General features: G+C 45.2%; 2 protein-coding genes across 5 annotated transcripts in view; one reads left to right on the top strand and one right to left on the bottom strand.

Moving 5' to 3' along the window:
* Positions 1-13,903, bottom strand: part of CF1H1orf105 (chromosome F1 C1orf105 homolog) — a 55,793-nt gene extending 41,890 nt beyond the window's left edge. For all 3 annotated transcript variants that reach the window (XM_047840095.1, XM_047840094.1, XM_047840097.1), the window contains exons 1-2: positions 13,716-13,903; positions 15-100 (exon numbers count right to left, since the gene is read on the bottom strand). In XM_047840095.1, coding sequence (XP_047696051.1) covers positions 15-100; positions 13,716-13,736 — 107 coding nt within the window. In that variant the 5' untranslated portion in view covers positions 13,737-13,903. The remainder of the gene's footprint in view (positions 1-14; positions 101-13,715) is intronic.
* On the top strand, positions 1,025-3,663 carry PIGC (phosphatidylinositol glycan anchor biosynthesis class C). Of its 2 annotated transcripts, none has more exons than XM_047840092.1 (2): positions 1,025-1,176; positions 2,316-3,663. In XM_047840092.1, the coding sequence occupies exon 2, from the start codon at positions 2,491-2,493 to the stop codon at positions 3,382-3,384; it is 894 nt and encodes a 297-aa protein (XP_047696048.1). In that variant the 5' UTR covers positions 1,025-1,176; positions 2,316-2,490; the 3' UTR covers positions 3,385-3,663. The 2 variants fall into 2 exon arrangements, with proteins under 2 accessions (XP_047696048.1, XP_047696049.1); XM_047840093.1 differs by lacking the exon at positions 1,025-1,176 and adding an exon at positions 1,201-1,459.
* Positions 13,904-16,831: the final 2,928 nt, after the last annotated feature.

Raw genomic sequence — 16,831 nt, 5'->3', positions numbered from 1 at the left:
GGCTGGGCTGTTACCTTTTGGGAAGGCTGAGCACCAGTGGCTTGTTGCTGCGGCTGGCCTCACTAAGCCAAGGGATCTTGTCAAATTTTGGCACAGAAACCTGGAGGGAAATGGAAAGAGATCGGTTTGCAGAATTTATTGCGTTTGAGCATTGCCATCAAAACCAGGACCAAAGTTGGCTAATGGCAGCTCTACAAATGCCAGCACTTTCCAAAACATTTTTTATGATTTATATTTGAGTCTTTTGAGTCTCCCGTAAAGTCTCCAAGAGTAAATAGTGTTATCTCCACTTTACAGACGAAGAAAATCAGAGCTCAGGCATTATGATTTGCCAAGTCACACAGCTAGTAAGTGGATTCGCGTTTTCTGACTTTGGTGCCCCCTATATCTTGTATTCTACTATCTCTATCCCTTTGCTGCTTTATTACTTCCATCTGTTTATGCATCCTCTGAGAGTTCTACGAAGTCAGCTGAATCTCAGCAACCTCCCGTTCAGTCTCCGGCTGTTTTCAGCCACAGTGTCCTCCACCCCAATTCCTTCTAGGCAGCAAAGAGGAGAGAACCACACTTGGAAGCTACAGACAACTGGATGTTAATCTTGACGAACCCATTTTTCAGCTGTGTGGCTTTGGACGCATCACAACCTCTCTGAGCCTCAATTTTGTCCTCTGTGAGGAAATCTATCATCACTTTACAGGTCAATGCACAAGACACAAAGCTCCAGGAGAGCAGGGATTTTTGTTGTCTTCATTCACTGCTGTATCAGGAGCACCTAATACAGTACCTGTATGTGTCCAATGAATTCACGGATGCATGGGAAGTCCCTAGTTGGGGGCCTTAGTAACCGGAGCTCACTAAAAGTAGGCTTTATAATCTCTCGTTACCAGCCCAGCCTCTGCCCCTGGCGTTGTTCGGACGCCAAATCCTGTTGGGGACTGGCTTTTTCCTGGACTCTGAGCGGTGCGTCCTCAGAGGGGAGCCGGGAGGTCCTCTGAGCAGCCAGGAGGGGGCAGCAGCGACCTCGCAGTCTCTCTAGCCGGGGAAGGGCGCTCTTGCCGCGGAGGCTGTGGCGGACCCGGAAGCGCTCGGCCGCCGTCGCGACCCCCGGCGCCCCGGATGGGGAAGGAGGCGGGCGGCCGCCCTTCCCGGCCGCGCAGCCCTGGGAATTGCGGGCAGGTGGGTTTCGAGCGGGAGTCAGTGTTTGCGGGCCTCTTTCTCCTCCGCCGTCCTCACCGGCGGCGGGCGCGGGAGGCCCCGGAGGGGGAGTGGGGCGCCCCTGGGGACACCTGCCCGACCCCCGGCCCCACGGAGGGGCGTTGCCCTTTCCGGCGCCGCGGATCCTCTAGCCCGGGCGAAGCCGTGAGCTCCTGGGGCCGGGGTCCTTGCTGCAGTGAGGGGGCCTCCCAGGGTGTCTCGCTTGTGAAGCAAAACCTAGCGCGGGCTCTATGGAAGAAATAAGGTCGGCAATAAGAATTTTCTTCGCAGACTTGCAGCATGACCGTGTTATTTCTGACTCTTAAGTTTTCATTGTGAAAAAGGGGTCGCTGTCTTCGAACCTCCCAAGAGTTTTTCCGTTATAAGTGGAGTGATAACTTTTTAAAGGATGTTACGCTCAGTTAATGGATTAAGAATCTTTGAGTCCTTGGTACCTTCTTTCTTTTCTTTTTTCTTTTCTTTTTTTTCCCTTTTCTTTCTTTCTTTCTTTCTTTCTTTCTTTCTTTCTTTCTTTCTTTCTTTCTTTTTAATAACACATGCCTTTGAGAACTGCGTAAATAAAAGCTCTGGATCCTATCCCTAGAAATTTGCACTAAGTGCAGCTACAAGCATACAGCGACAGGGAGGGCTTTGGGTGAAGCCTCGGGGATACGTGAACCCCTGAGCTAACTGGTTTAGAGGGAGACATGATGTGAGGCCCAGGCTTTGGGGTCAGACATTGGTTTGAATCTGGCTCCAGTGTTTATCACTGTTAACTTGGGCTAAAGTTACTTTAAGCACTTTGAATCTCGGGTTTTTTCTTGTTTACTAACTAAAGTGGAGCTAATGCTAACTTGAAAGCATGAGGGGATTAAATGAAAGAAGCTCCAGAGGCACTTGGCGCGGAGTAGGCACTCAGTACGTACTAGCTACCAGATGTCTGTTATCATCCGTGGGATTATAACTTAAAATCTGAAACAGAGGTTGAATGTCCACGGTTATAAAATGGCCACCGCACACATGTTGCTCAGACTTCTAATAAACTGGATTGCTTTGACTTTAACTCTATTCTTCCCGGACGGTTCACAGCTTTCCGAGGTTCATGGTGTGTCTTTTTCCAGGAACTTGGCCTAGCCTGGGTTGCCGCCTTTGAAAGCGAGGCAGGTCGGTGCAGTGTCAGCCACCACCCGGCATGGGATTTCCAGAGAGGTCTTATTTCGGAACTTTATAAGGAACGAGAACCACGTGGACTTCTGCGAGGGAGACTGAGCTGGCCTGAGTTTGAGGGAGAGGATAATGGGGACCCAGCCTGTAGCTGACACTGAGGAGGCCAAGTGGCAGAAGGTCCTGTACGAGCGACAGCCGTTTCCCGATAACTACGTGGACCGGCGTTTCCTGGAAGAGCTCCGGAAAAACATCCACGCCCGGAAGTACCAGTACTGGGCCGTGGTGTTCGAGTCGAGCGTGGTGATACAGCAGCTGTGCAGCGTCTGTGTGTTTGTGGTCATCTGGTGGTATATGGATGAGGGCCTTCTGGCCCCCCAGTGGCTCTTTGGGACCGGCCTGGCCTCTTCACTGATTGGCTATGTTTTGTTCGATCTCATTGACGGAGGTGAAGGACGGAAGAAGAGTGGGCGGACCCGGTGGGCTGACTTGAAGAGCACCCTGGTTTTCATTACTTTCACCTACGGTTTTTCCCCAGTGCTGAAGACCCTGACGGAGTCTGTCAGCACTGACACCATCTATGCCATGTCAGTCTTCATGCTTTTGGGCCACCTCATTTTCTTTGACTATGGCGCCAATGCTGCCATTGTATCCAGCACGCTGTCCTTGAACATGGCCATCTTTGCTTCTGTCTGCCTTGCCTCGCGCCTGCCCCGTTCCCTGCATGCCTTCATCATGGTGACTTTTGCCATCCAGATTTTTGCCCTGTGGCCCATGTTGCAGAAGAAACTGAAGGCATGTACTCCCCGTAGCTACGTGGGTGTCACGCTGCTTTTTGCATTTTCAGCCTTGGGAGGCCTGCTGTCCATTAGTGCTGTGGGAGCCATCCTCTTTGCCCTTCTGCTGTTTTCCATCTCTTGTCTCTGCCCTTTCTACCTCATTCGCCTGCAGCTTTTTAAAGAAAACATTCATGGGCCTTGGGATGAGGCTGAAATCAAAGAAGACTTGTCCAGGTTTCTCAGCTGAGTTAGGGACTTCCATTCGGTTCTTAAGGGAAGCTGATAGACTAATCTCCCGGCTCATACAAGATTTGAAGGCAGAATCCCATTCTGGAAGCAACATACTATTGTGGGTGGGGGAACGGAGATCAAAAGAAAAAGCTAACCAAGGGCGTGAGTGATGAAGGTGTTTTTCTTTCTGTTACTTTGTGGATGAAAAAGCTTTCTGGGACCCTCTTGAATTACTGCCTCATTATTGCTGTAACAAAGGAAGTGATGTGGTTTCTATTAAAAAAATAACAACACATCCATTAAGTTGTCCCATGATTTTTCTGTAAGCAGAAGGCTGACAGAAGGGGCATGAAGAGAATGAAAGTATGTGTGTGTGTTCAAGTCACTTCTCTCCTTTGGTTATCTGGATCTCAAATCCTAGAATCCTAGATGCTGTGACATTTTGTCGCCTAAGATCACAGAATTGGTTATTTAACCTTACCTCACTCAGAGTTTCTACGTAGTTCTTAGTGAGGCACGTGCACACTAACTGCCTGGGACCCGGATGTGATGTGTCACAATACATAATCAGAATGCTGAGGGAATTCAGAGGCTGGAGGCCAAATTGAATTGGAGAAACTAGGAAATATTTATTAGAGGTGATGGCATTTGAGCTTGGTCTTGGTGGTTAGGTGAGATTTAAGTAAGTAAAAGATGGTTTTAGGGCAAGGTGGCAAAGGCCTTTAGGAATCAGGTCAGTAATATGAGCAAGGCATACAAGTCACATGAGTCATACTTTGTGTGGCTAATGGCAGCTGAAAACTGGATGGAGCTTGGCCCCGGCCAGGGAGGGCGATCACTACTCTGCTCCAGCTGAGTGTTTCTAATCAGAGCGTAGGCCTGGCTGCAGAGCTTCAGATTTCTGATGACATCTGATGATTTCTAAATGAAGTCTCAGTAGCTGTAATTGTGATTTTTAATGTGAAATCTGACTTGTAAATTCTGCCAAATTTAAATCTGGACAAAAGCCACACTTGCATGCAACATGTGGCTGCCTTTGGGCCACGTCTGTTTTTTAGGACAAGCACAAAAGTGGGAAGGTGTTTCATGGGAGATCAGGGTTCTGGGGGTTTGAGGGAAAGTTGGAAAGGAAGGTTTGAGTAACAAGTAGGGGTGTGAATATTCAGGAATTTGGGCTTTAACCACAGGTCATTGGGAGCAATCCAGTTTATCTAAGGAGGGAGCAAATGCTTGGATCTTGGGTTATGCAACTGCTCTGTGTTTCAGTTTTTTCATCTGTAAAGTGGGAATGGAAGTATTTACCTCTAGAATTGTGATAATTAGATGAGATGTATGAGTGCTTTGAGGAACTCTGGGCGCGTAGCAGAGGAACGGTAATGTTCGCCGTTACTGCTGTATCAGGTTGATCTCTAGGACGACTTGAAGAGGGACAGAGATGAAGTATAAGATGCATCGGGTGCCTCCCAGGATATCTGGTAACTCATGATATAACTCATTTGGGGCAAGTCCCTGCACCATCCCTTCTCACTAGAAATTAATTTCAAGTCAGAAACTAAGTAATGCTTGTATTTCTCTGAACATAGATTTCTCAAAAAATGTCTCGAACAGGACTGTGAACTAGTGTCTTCAGCTCTTTGGACTGATGAGAATAGTGTTTCATTAGAATGGGTAGTTTTCCTTAGGGCCAGTTAGATTGCTTTCCTAGTCCCAAGGACACTGGCCAGAGGGGAGAGAAGGATCTTGGAAACTGACTTGTGGAGCTCAAAGCATCGATCCTGCATTGGGTGTGGCCATTTCACCCCTCGTGAGTGGGCAGAACTGGCTCATAGTTACTGTGTAGTTCACATCAGGAACAGAGCAACAGTGGTTGGAGATAGTAAAGAATTGTATATGAGTGTGCTTTTTTTTTTTTTATGTTTTAATACATTTGCCCTATTTGAATAGGTATGTGATTATCAGCTTTAGGGAACTCACGTAAGCAGCCACATCTGTGTCGATGAGCAGAAAGTTTCCCAGATTTGAGCCACTTTCAAAAACAGTTTCAGTGGGACGAATTAATGTGCCGTGCTGTCATTTTTCAGCTCTTCTCTGTCACACTGTATAGTATTTGGAGCCCCCCAAGACCTGACCATATTTGGTTTGGTGGTTGTGGAAATGGGAGGGGAACGGAGAGTTGAGGGTTGGATGATGTAGAGTGGGGCTGCCAACTCAATTCAGGTGGAAAGATGGTGAGAAGGATATTCCAACCAGAGTGAACAGTATGTTCAAAGTGCACGGGGACCTGATTTATCCTGGCAGTGGACAGAAACACAGGATAGATGGGCTACAGGGAGAGGGTATGGGGTCTGAGAGTGATGAGTACTTTGAATTCTCGTATCCTGCAGTCAGTGTCAATGTAAATTGAGGTTTTGAAAAGGGAGACAAGATTTCCACCACACACACTTTCATGAATGTGTATATCTCTCTATGTATGTGCATATATATGTATATATATAAATACAACTCTGGCACCAGTTTTCGGGCTGAGCCCGGGGAGCTCTGTGGCAATAGTGAAGAGTGAACGTCTGGACTAAGGGTGTGAGGCCGATGGGTGTGGAGATGAGAGGCCTGATTAGAGAGGCTGTCAGAGAACTTGGTAGACTCATGTTGGGAAATGGAAGGGACTGGAGGATGACCGGCTTCTGCCTTGAGTGGATTTGTGTACCATGAAAAGACAGAAGTGAGAACAGGTTTGGAGGTGAAGTAGATAAGAAAATAAGAATGGGACACATAAAGTTTGAGGTGCCTGAGATGGTACACTCAGGCTAAGTGTTCTAATTGTAGTATCTGGAGGACGTTGGTTCTAAATTCCGGGCGTAATCTGGAAGGGTATTGAGATCTAAACAGAATCTAGTGCTTTTGCACTTGGAATTCTTTGTACAGAATTGGTTGCCTCATAACCAGGAATATAGTGGAATTAGAAATGGATCACAGAAAGATAATTAAAAAATCAAAATGGTAAGGAACCAAAGGGAAAGACTGGCCCTATGAAAACAGATTAGAGAATAGAACACCACAGCCCGGAAGGAAGGCTCAACAGAGATACAACATCATCACCTATAAAACTATAAAGGGTCGAAGTGAATCTTGATTTGTTTACCAAGTCATGAGTTACAAAAGACACCCTTTGAAATTTGAGCAAGGCAAGTTTAAGACAAATGAAAATACAATTTTGTACACTTTCTGCAGTAACTCCAAGAAGTTTCACAGACCAAGAATGTAAATGGATTCCAAAAAGTTTTGGGGTAAAATGCAAATAAAAAAGCCATAAATATTTTGTAAGAAAATGTTAAGAAACTCCAAGCTTTTAAGTGGTACTAAGAGCTCACTGCGGGATGATGAGGCTTACTTATGGCACGCTGCTTTGAGTTACTGCTGGCGGCATAGGGAGGCAGGCCTAGATAATGACTGGTATGACCTGTGTGACAGTTGTTGGGAAAGTTACTCATCACTTAAGTAACGTGATGCGGTCAGTCTCTGAAATTTAAACAACACTGAAAGTGTGCAAACAGAACGTTAATGATTTAGACTTTTAGAGAATACTATGATGTGTGTGTGAGAAGGGAAGGGGGAAATGGAAGGAAAAGGCATTAGAGTAGCATTGGAATTAAAATCCCAAACAAAATCTCGTTTGTGTAGGAAACTGTCAGCCCTCCTCACCCTGCACCCCTTCCTCCCGGCTCTGCTTCCTGTCAATCTTCCTTTCAGTAGATATGCTGGATGGTGGGTGGTGGTGGTAAGTGAGGGCAAAGGAGGAGGAATGGGGAGGCAGTTTGCCTGTCCTTCCAAAATGGTGCCAGGGATTGTAGTTGGGAATGGAAGGGATCAGGGAGAGGTAGAGCTGTAGAGCAGCAGGTGTGCTTTGTTTTGTGGCCTGATGTGGCTTCTGGGTGATTGGCAGGCAGCTAGAAGGCTGTGCAGGGATCTGAGGACAGCAGCACATTGGTTCTGCGTGGTGGCCAGATTGGTGTCAGTGGGATGCCTGCATGCTGTGTCGGTACTATAAACTTTTGAGTGAGGCTTTGGGCAGCTGGCTTAAATTGTGGATATAAGAATCCATGCTGAGCATTTTCAAGGAACCATGGAGCCATTAAACATCTTCTAAGCCAAAGGCCCAAGGTCAAGAAAACCAAAAGCCAGCAGAGGGCATCAGTCACACAATTTTACAATATTTCAAACCCATCGAACGCAGGGAAACAGGGCTGGAACACAGTGCCGTCCTGTGGAAGTTATCGATACTCCTTTTTGCGATGAAATTCAACAAAGTCTTGGAATTCTTGATGAGTTGTGGTTTGAGAAATAACCACACCGTTTGAAGTCCCCATAAATTCAGGATACAAATAGTACATTGGGATTTGATAAATTATAATTGCTACATTTTCAAGCACCCAGTGTGTACCAGGCACTGTGTTAGGCACTTTATATACACTATCTTATTTACTTCTTATAACAATCCTGTAATTCAGGTATTATTTTCATTTTACAGTTGAGGTGACTGAGACTCATAGTGGGTCAGGAACTTGCCTCATGCTGTATTGCCAGTTTGGGCTGATGGTTTGCTTTTCTGACAGCCGAACTGGATCCAGGGCCAAAGGCTAACTGGTAAGCAGTTGCTTTTAATGCTTTCTCATATCCCTCATTATCTCTTTTATCCCTTATTCCTACCCCCAACATCTAGCAAAATATTTATTGTCCACCCAGGCTGATCTCTAGTCTCTACCATTCACATTTTATGATGTTTGGCCTCAGGAATTTATTCATTCAGCAAATATTCATTGAGCACTAACTATAGGACACAGTGTTCCACATATTTGAAATATGTCTATGAACAAAGTGGACAAAGTTCTTTGACCTAGTAGAGCTTACCTTCTAGCAGGAGGAGACAGACAACATAAGTGGAAGTAAACGCTATGGGAAGAAAGAAAAAAAGTAGCAATGATATTAAATAAGGGGGTCAGGGTAGGTCTCATGGAAAAAGGAGCATTTGGCCAAAGACTTGAAGGAAGTAAATGAATAATTCAGATTTCCCAGGGGGAAACCATTCTAGGCAGAGGCAAGAGCTGCTGTAAAAGTCCAAGCAGAAGACCCCAAACTGCCTGGCATGTTTGGGGTATTGCAAGAAGTGGCTGAAGTGACCAAGGAGAACAGAAGATGAGGCCAAAGAGGTCATGTGGGAGCTGGATCATGTGTGACATTACAGGCTATTAGAAGGACTCTGGCTTTTACTCTGAGATGGGAGCCATTAGAGGGGCTTGGAGAAAAAGGGGGGCATGATTTGACATACCCTTTGAAAGGCTCATTGTAGTTGCTGTGGGGCAAGACCAGAGCAGAAAAAAGCATTCAGGAAAAAAAAAAAAAAAAAGAAAGAAAGAAAAAAAAAAAGCATTCAGAAGCTCTTGTGATAATCCAAGCAGGGAATGATGGTGTTCAGAACAGTGATAGCAGAAGTGGTGGAAAATAGTCACATTCTGGATATAATTTGAAAGTTTAGTCAAGGGCTTCTTGACATATCAGACGTGGGATATGAAAACAAGAGAAGAATCACAAATGACTCTTCAGGGTTTCGGCCTGAGCAAATTGAAAGATAGGGACGCCATCAATTGAGTTGGGTGCAAAGGGGATATAGGTGGAGATTTGGGGGAAGAAAATCAGTTTGAGGCATATAGGATATGAAGTGCTTTGTGGATATCCGGGCTGAAATGTTGAGCAGGGGGTCAGAGAGGGGAGTTAGGATTTTAGGAGCAATGTATGGGATGGGAATGTAAATTTGGTAATCACTGGTATTTAAATGGTATGAGACTGGATGAGATCATCCAAGAAGTTGATATAAACCAAGAGGACGGAGAACTCCAAATTAAAAGGTTGGAGAGAAGAAGAAGCAAAAAGATTTGGAAGGCACAGCCATTGAGGCAGGAGGAAAATCAAGAGTTGGGAGTTCTGGGAACCAAGTGCAGAGGACTTGGGGTGGGGGGGAGGTGGTCAACTGTGATCAGATGAAAACCTGGTAAATCAGGGGAGCCTGGGTGCTTCAGTTGGTTAAGCGTCTGACTTGATTTCGACTCAGGTCACGATACCACAGTTCGTGAGATTGAGCCCTGCGTTCGCATTTGTGGGTTCTCTCTCTCCCTCTCTCTCAGCATCTCTTCCTCTTGTGTTCTTTCTCTCAAAATAAAGAAAGAAAGAAAGAAAGAAAATCTGGTAAATCAAGTAAGATAAGGGCTGAGAATTTACAGTTGGATTCAGCGAGGAAGCAGCCATTGGTATCCTTGAACAGTTTTTGGTGGAGTGGGGGGGCATAAGGACCTATTTCGGGTGGGGTTAAGTGAGAAAGGAGAAGGGGAGTTGCAGAGGCAAGTATAGGCAACTTTCTGGAAGTTTTGCTTCAAAGGGGAGCCAGGAAACCAGACAGAAATTGAAAGCAAGAGGTGAGGATAAGAAACTTTGTTTCCTAAAATGGGGGGGGGAGGGGATGATACCATGTTTGTATGCTGATGGCAGTGAAACAACAGGAAGTAGTAGTTGATGTGGGAAAGGTAGGATTACCAGTGAGCATTTGAGAGGAGAAGGGGTCTAGTGCACCAGTTGGGGGGCTGGCTTCAGACAGAGGACAAGATAGTTACTAAGTTACTATGGTAACAGGTGGGCGGCAGAGTACATAAGATACAGACGCTGGTGGAAGGGTGGCTGCTAAGTGGGTAGAGGAGGTGATGGGGATTTCCAGAAGTTCTTTTCTGAGTGCTTCAATTTTCCTAAGAAGTAGGAGACAGAATCAGCTGAGAGTGAGAACGAGGGACGAAATGATGGGGGAGTGAGGCGAGAGAAGGTAGGAAATAGTTTAGTACTTCGGGGCAGTGAATGAACTAGGGATGGCTAGTGTCATTGCTCAGCAGGATTAAAGGCTCACTTGAGCATGGAGATCATGACTTTAAAGTGAAACCAATTAGGGTGTTGTGTGTGTTTTCCAGACCATGTGCAAACCAGAGTGGATGGAGAGTTGAATGTCTCTGGGGTGGTGGTTTTATCAAATCGAGAGAAGGACAAGGGAGAAAAGTATATGTGCATGGGCATGATTATAACGATTGACCGTGGCATTTTAGTTGGGTAAGAAGGAGAGTGAACCTTAACAGGGGTGAAGGACAGGGAGAGGAGGGACGGGGAAGGTCGATGAATTGGAGGTTCAAGCAGCTAGAAGGACAGGAAGTGAAGATCAGAGAATAAAGACAAGGTTTTAACTTTGGGAGTGAGTAGCTGAGGTAGAGTGAAGGACAATATCAATGGAGAAATTAAGACCAAGAGAAAAGGCGGGATGGATGGGGTGGGATGTTGCAAGGATAATTTACACACATGTGAAATCCCCAAGAGCGAAGACAGGAAGAGTACTGGAGACAGTGGCAGGGCAACAGGAGTTAAAATCGTCAGGGAATCAGGGAAAGCGAACTAGGGGCTGGTGGGTCAGAGGAACAGTGAAGGGTAGTATGTGTGATAGTCTGATGCCATGAGGTTCAAAGCTGAGGGTTTTAGGGAGGAGGGAGGAAGACGGTGAAAGAAAAAGTGGACAACAGGAGTGCCTACCCCACTCAGGTTCAGCAGTGTGAGGGGCTGTGGGAGACGAGAGGGCTGCAGGGGGAGCCGTGCCCTGAGAAGAGATTCTGGTTGTGTTAGAGCAAGAAGATGGAAGGCACATCCACACAACAGGTTGAAGATACAGGGGATTTTGCTGACCGTGGCAAGCAGATTACAGAGGGCACGGTGTAAGGGTTTCTGAAGTTGAGGAGGGCGGGAGGGCAGCACAGGATGGATGTGTACGGAACTGTGTGGAGAGTGCTGGGGAGGGGGGTGACCTGGCCGTCTTGGAAGACTGACGTAGGCTGGGTAAAGGACCCATAATGAGAGTCCTCGTGGGTTCAAGACAGATGGTGCGGAGAATGCATGTGTTGGGGGTGGGGGCTCCTGTTTACCTTGAAGGGGGTGCGGTCTTAGTGCACAGGCTTCCTCATGTCATCGCGAACATGTTAGTATTGCTTGCTAATGGAAATAATGTGCAAATTCTCCAGGTAATGGCACATTTTAGCAAGAGCCTTTTGGAGGTAATGACACGAACCTCCTGAGAACTGGGTCAACTTCCGACGGTGGGGCGGTGCCATTTGTAGTGTTCTAGAAAGTTTGATTTTGGGGCGCCTGGGTGGCTCAGTCGGTTAAGTGGCCGACTTCGGCTCAGGTCACCATCTCACGGTCCGTGAGTTCGAGCGCCGCGTCGGGCTCTGTGCTGACAGCTCAGAGCCTGGAGCCTGTTTCAGATTCTGTGTCTCCCTCTCTCTGACCCTCCCCTGTTCATGCTCTGTCTCTCCCTGTCTCAAAAATAAATAAAACGTTAAAAAAAAGAAAAAAAAAGAAAGCTTGATTTTGGGTAAAGTGAGCAGAGCGTAGATGAGAGCCAGAGTTTGATCAAGGTCCTGTGGACAGTAGGGCCTGAGGCAGCACCCTGCTGTGACCACGGGGAGGGCTCCGGATAGCTGAGCAGCGGGGCAGAGGCAGAGCAGAAACCACTGAACACCTGTAGGAGCAGCTAGCTTCCACCAGGCTCATGCTTCTGGCCGGTGTGTTTGTCTTTGCCAGGTCACAGGTGTGATTAATGGTGGTTTGTTTACCTTGGGAGACCACAGCAATCACCAACCAAACCAAAATACCATTTCCTTCTCAGATACATCACTGTGATTGACGAGGGATCCCCCGGAGATGAGGTAGTTAGGAAGCATCTGTTTCCCAAATGGCCGGCATCTGCTCAGCACCAGGGGCCTGGGACCACCGTGGTGCCCCTCACTCCCATCAGGTGACGCAGGGGCAAAAGTGCCCGGGGAAGGGGCTCACACGGGCAAGTGGTTTTTCCTGCCACCATGTGGCACCAATTGGCACCTGGGTTCAAATGACACCCAGGATCAGCCTGAGGTCCTGTGCCCTACACAGACTCACTCTACAATCCCTTGACCATGTGTTGCCGGGACAATGGAACGGATTGATTTTGCCAATGCCGAGGTCGACGGAAACTGTGGTCCCTCGGGTCCCCGTGAAAAGCTGGCTCAGTGGCTGCCTCTGCTTTCCCAAGCTCTGCGGGCACCCCGGTCCCCACTCCGGGCCGGCCCTGTGGCCTTGTGCGGAGCCCAAGTAACATTTGGACTCTGCTCAGTGAGAACACTGTGGGCCTCCCACTCTTTGTAAATTGCAAAATAAACAGATCTTCAGGCCCCAGGCGGCTTTTGTGTATGCAAGCTGAGAGTATTTTTGTCTTTAAAAGAGAAAAAGGCGGCAGGCAGAAGGAGCTGTCTCCTTGGCTCTGACTTGCTCTCCGATACCTTCTGAAACGCACCCGCAGCAGAGATTGGAGCTGGGAGAAGATACAGACCCAAAGAGCCAGAATGCCTGGTTTTTCAAGTGTCATATGAAGCTTCAAAAATATACTTTGTTAGCAGCTGTTTTGAGAGAGAAAACCCACATCAGTGACTTCCCCATTACTGTCTTGAGGATCCTTAAGTCTCATTGATGCCCGGGGGAGTTTGCTAAGGCTTTGTTTCCTCTCTGCCTGCCCAGGGCTCTTGTTCCTGAGGTTCACTGACGATGTAGACTGGGGCTAGAAATCGGGATCTGGTATAAAGTACTGTGAAATTCGATTTGATTAGAAACAGTATGGGAGTAGCAGATTAGTCTCGGCTCATCCCACAGCCAGCCATCTAATCCGCTTCAATAGTATCTTACGGTATAATAAACCAAAACTGTGGGTCTAGTATGCTGGCTAACATGTCCTGTAAACGGGGGCATCTGGTAGTGAAGTGTCACCAGCTCCATTTGATTTATGCAGATTGAGACGCTGTAGTATTATAAAGGTAGGTATACAGAAGTTATTATTTTTTTTCTTTTTTCAGCAATCTTTATCTTCCGGTGGGTGAGGTTCATGTTTTTAAAATGGACTCTCAGTTGTAAAGGTTTACTTCAGAATCTCATGGAGCTGGATGAGAGACCCCAGTATCAGTTGAGGGTTTTATTTTTTTTTAATCCTACTTCATGCCGAGTTATGAAACAGATGTTACAACAATTTTCAAACTCTGCGTTAAAAGAGGATCAAAATGTATCCTGCTCCAAGCCCACCGAAAGTATCCATGTCTGTAAAGAAAGAGTAGACGTTATTTCGTCATCTCCTTTTGGCTTCTAGTGTCAAGGCCATTTGGTGAAATACCCCTCCGTGTATATGTGGTCTGCATTTATTTACCAGTGAAACTCCCCAAGGGAAGGATTGGAAGTTTTATTTTTTCCTACCTTTAGTTCTCTTTTCTCCATCTCTCAGATGTCCTGGATTCTTCTAGCTGGAGACTGGGGGGACCTCCCTCACTGCTTCCAGTAAGGGTGCTGCCTTCTGATTCTAAAGCCTTTCTGTCAGAAGCCAAGGCAAAGGGCACGGACTACTTCAGTTTCAATTCCATTGGCCTCTCCTCAGCCAACACTTAGAAATGAAAACTTTGGTTTCTGATTGGCCGAAATGAGTTCTGTTGTTCCTTTCTTTGTCAGAGGTCAGAGTCACCATGTTCTGGAATGTTAGCATGCACTGGATAATTTCGGTTCTAGAACCTAAGTGGCTTCTTCAGCACTGAAGTCAGTAACAGTTCTTCCTGGGAAAATGACTCACATTTTCTCCTGTCATAGCACCATGCAGTAATAGCTTACTGCTATTTTGTAAGCTGCTTTTATCCTGTTACTTCGCTGGGTGCTCCCAGACCACTTAATAGGACACTATTATGAATCCAAGGAATGTTTGACACATAAATATTGGGACGAGAACATTTAAGAGATGGTATGTTTGTAAAAAGTAAAACGTTTTCTCATGATGATCCTGAGTTATGTTCAACTCTGAAGAACGCAGTACTTTTTAAACCCTATCAAATATTGAGGGTGGCGGTGGGGGCAGGGAGAGTTGGGGAAGGGTACATCATGAAACACAGAAACACTAAGGATAGTAAATAAATATGAACAAACCTTACCACGGTTTAATGTTACTGCAGGCTGCTTCTGCCCCCAGCCCTACCCTCCACTCACCCCTTTTTTCTTGCCTATTCAAATGTGAGGAAGGGACTGCACTTTTGTTGAGACTGTGCAAGATTCCTAGGGAATCATTTTATTCTATAATTTAGGTTTTCCTTTCTCATTGTTCATCAGGTCAACTTAAGCTTTGAACATCTAAACTGTGTAACACTGTACATAAAAGTAAGATCATGTTTAGGACAAAGTGGAAAAGTACCAAATAACCTAAAAAAGATGAATTGGTGAAAAACCTTCCCGTTGCCAACCTCTTGTTTGTTTGTTTGAGGTGATATGAAATAATCAGGGAATATTGTCTCTGTTGGGATGGGGATGCTGGCCAATATTATTTAAAAACTCAAATGGCTGGGCTGGAGGTGGAGGCTGGAGTGGAGGGAAGGCCAAGGGCTGCACACTGTGCTTCATTCTGCAGCAACCCAGTCACCCCCAGGAATACTTGAGCCTCAGTTGATTCCCTGCGTGGGGGCCTTTGAAGTTTCTTAGTTGCCAGTGCTTCTAACTCACAGTCACTGGACCTGGCGTATCAGTAAAAATTGATGGAATGTGCTTTGTGCAATTTTAATCAGAGAAACTAGTTTCGCATTTTTGAGTGGAGAGCAGCGTGGTTATAAAAGATTTTCACGGTCCAGAGGGAGAGCACTGTGAGTGAGGGGTCTCCATTTTCTAATTGGAGGGTCCTGTCCACATCTACTTTGCCTGTCCTTGCTGGGGCCTGCCTAGGTCAGACACAAAGTACACGGAAACCCCCATTCCTGACGAACAATTTTTTACTTTCCTATCCTGCATTTTTCTGTCTTAATATGGTAAAGTGAGACATCTACAGAAGTGATCTCACCTAGTAGGAGATAGTTGTAAATTGTAATTTAGATCATATAAATCTTCGAAGAGAAAATTCTGAATTAAATCTTAAATCTTTTTTTAAAATCTGAGATCACAAATTTGGCAGATGTATTTATTACCTTAATAACAAACACTTTATTTGGATAATTTTTTTTTAATGTAGCTTAAAATTTCAGTGTTGGAATCACTATTTGAGGATTAATATATAAAAAAAGTTCTGTTCCTCCAAACTCATACAGATTCCATTCTTCCAGTACTTTACTGACACATTAAAAAATCTTTCTTCTCAAGGTGGCAACATTTCCTTGCACTTTTATTCTGAATAATATATTTTTTCCCTGAATTCGCTGACTAGAATGTTTGAGGTTTTGTGCTTCAGACCTATAAAATTTTCCATGATCTTACATAATTTATCTCCTACAAAGAGTGTTTAGAAAAATAATAAAAACAGGAAAAAATGTTTTGGTGAATAACAATTATTAATGAGATACCTGGAGGCAGGTTGCAATTATGTCTTCTGTGTCTTTTCTAGATTTCTAGAAGTTTTACTTCATTTTTTCGCACTTAAAAAAAATACAGTATAGTTAGCATACAGTGTTGTATTAATTTCAGATGTACAATATAGTGATTCAACAATTCTCTACCTTACTCGGTTGCTCATCACAAGTGCGTTCCTCAATCCCCATCCCATATTTCACCCACCGCCTGCCCACCTCCCCTCTGGTAACCACCAGTTTGCTCTTTAGAGTTAAGAGTTGGTTTCTTGGTTTGTCTTTTTTCTTTGTCCATTTGTTGTGTTTCTTAAATTCCACATGAGTGAATTCATATGGTATTTGTCTTCCTCTGACTGACTTATTTCACTTAGCATCATACCCTCTAGGTCCATCCATGTTGTCGCAAATGGCAAGATGTCCTTCTTTGCTATGGCTGAGTAATATTCCATAGTATGTATGTATATACCATATTTCTTTATCTGTTAACGGACACTTGGGCTGCTTCCATAGTTTGGCTATTGTAAATACTGCTACAATAAACAGGGGTGCATATATCTTTTCAAATTAGTGTTTTCATATTCTTTAGGTAGATATTCAGTAGTGCAATCACTGGGTCATAGGGCAGTTCTATGTTTAGCCTTTTAAGGAACCTCCATACTTTTTCCACAGTGGCTGCACCAGTTTGCATTCCCACCAACAGTGCACAAGCGTTCCTTCTTCTCCACATCCTCGCCAACACTTGTGTCTATCTTTTCATGCTTTCATTGGACAGACATTTCAATTGAAGATAATTATTCTCCACCAAATAGCATCTTAAATAACCATGCTTTAAGAACCACCTAAACATAAGTATTTTTCAGTTTAAGTTCCTTACAAGATCAAACTACATATTTTCACCTTACCTGGTTTTAGTTGAAAATTATTTTCATCTGGGTCTTCTTTAGAAAATGAAACAGAACACATTTCATTTTTATATAGAATAAACTTTGTTTTTATTATAGACAT

The sequence above is a fragment of the Prionailurus viverrinus genome, chromosome F1 (assembly GCF_022837055.1).
Source record: "Prionailurus viverrinus isolate Anna chromosome F1, UM_Priviv_1.0, whole genome shotgun sequence".
Classification (NCBI taxonomy): domain Eukaryota; kingdom Metazoa; phylum Chordata; class Mammalia; order Carnivora; family Felidae; genus Prionailurus; species Prionailurus viverrinus.
Note: the sequence above shows the minus strand (reverse complement) of the source record. Positions and strands in the feature narration are given on the sequence as shown.

Coding starts and splice junctions, on each gene's coding strand:
- PIGC (XM_047840092.1), top strand. CDS start 2,491: ATGGGGACCCAGCCTGTAGCTGACACTGAGGAGGCCAAGTGGCAGAAG.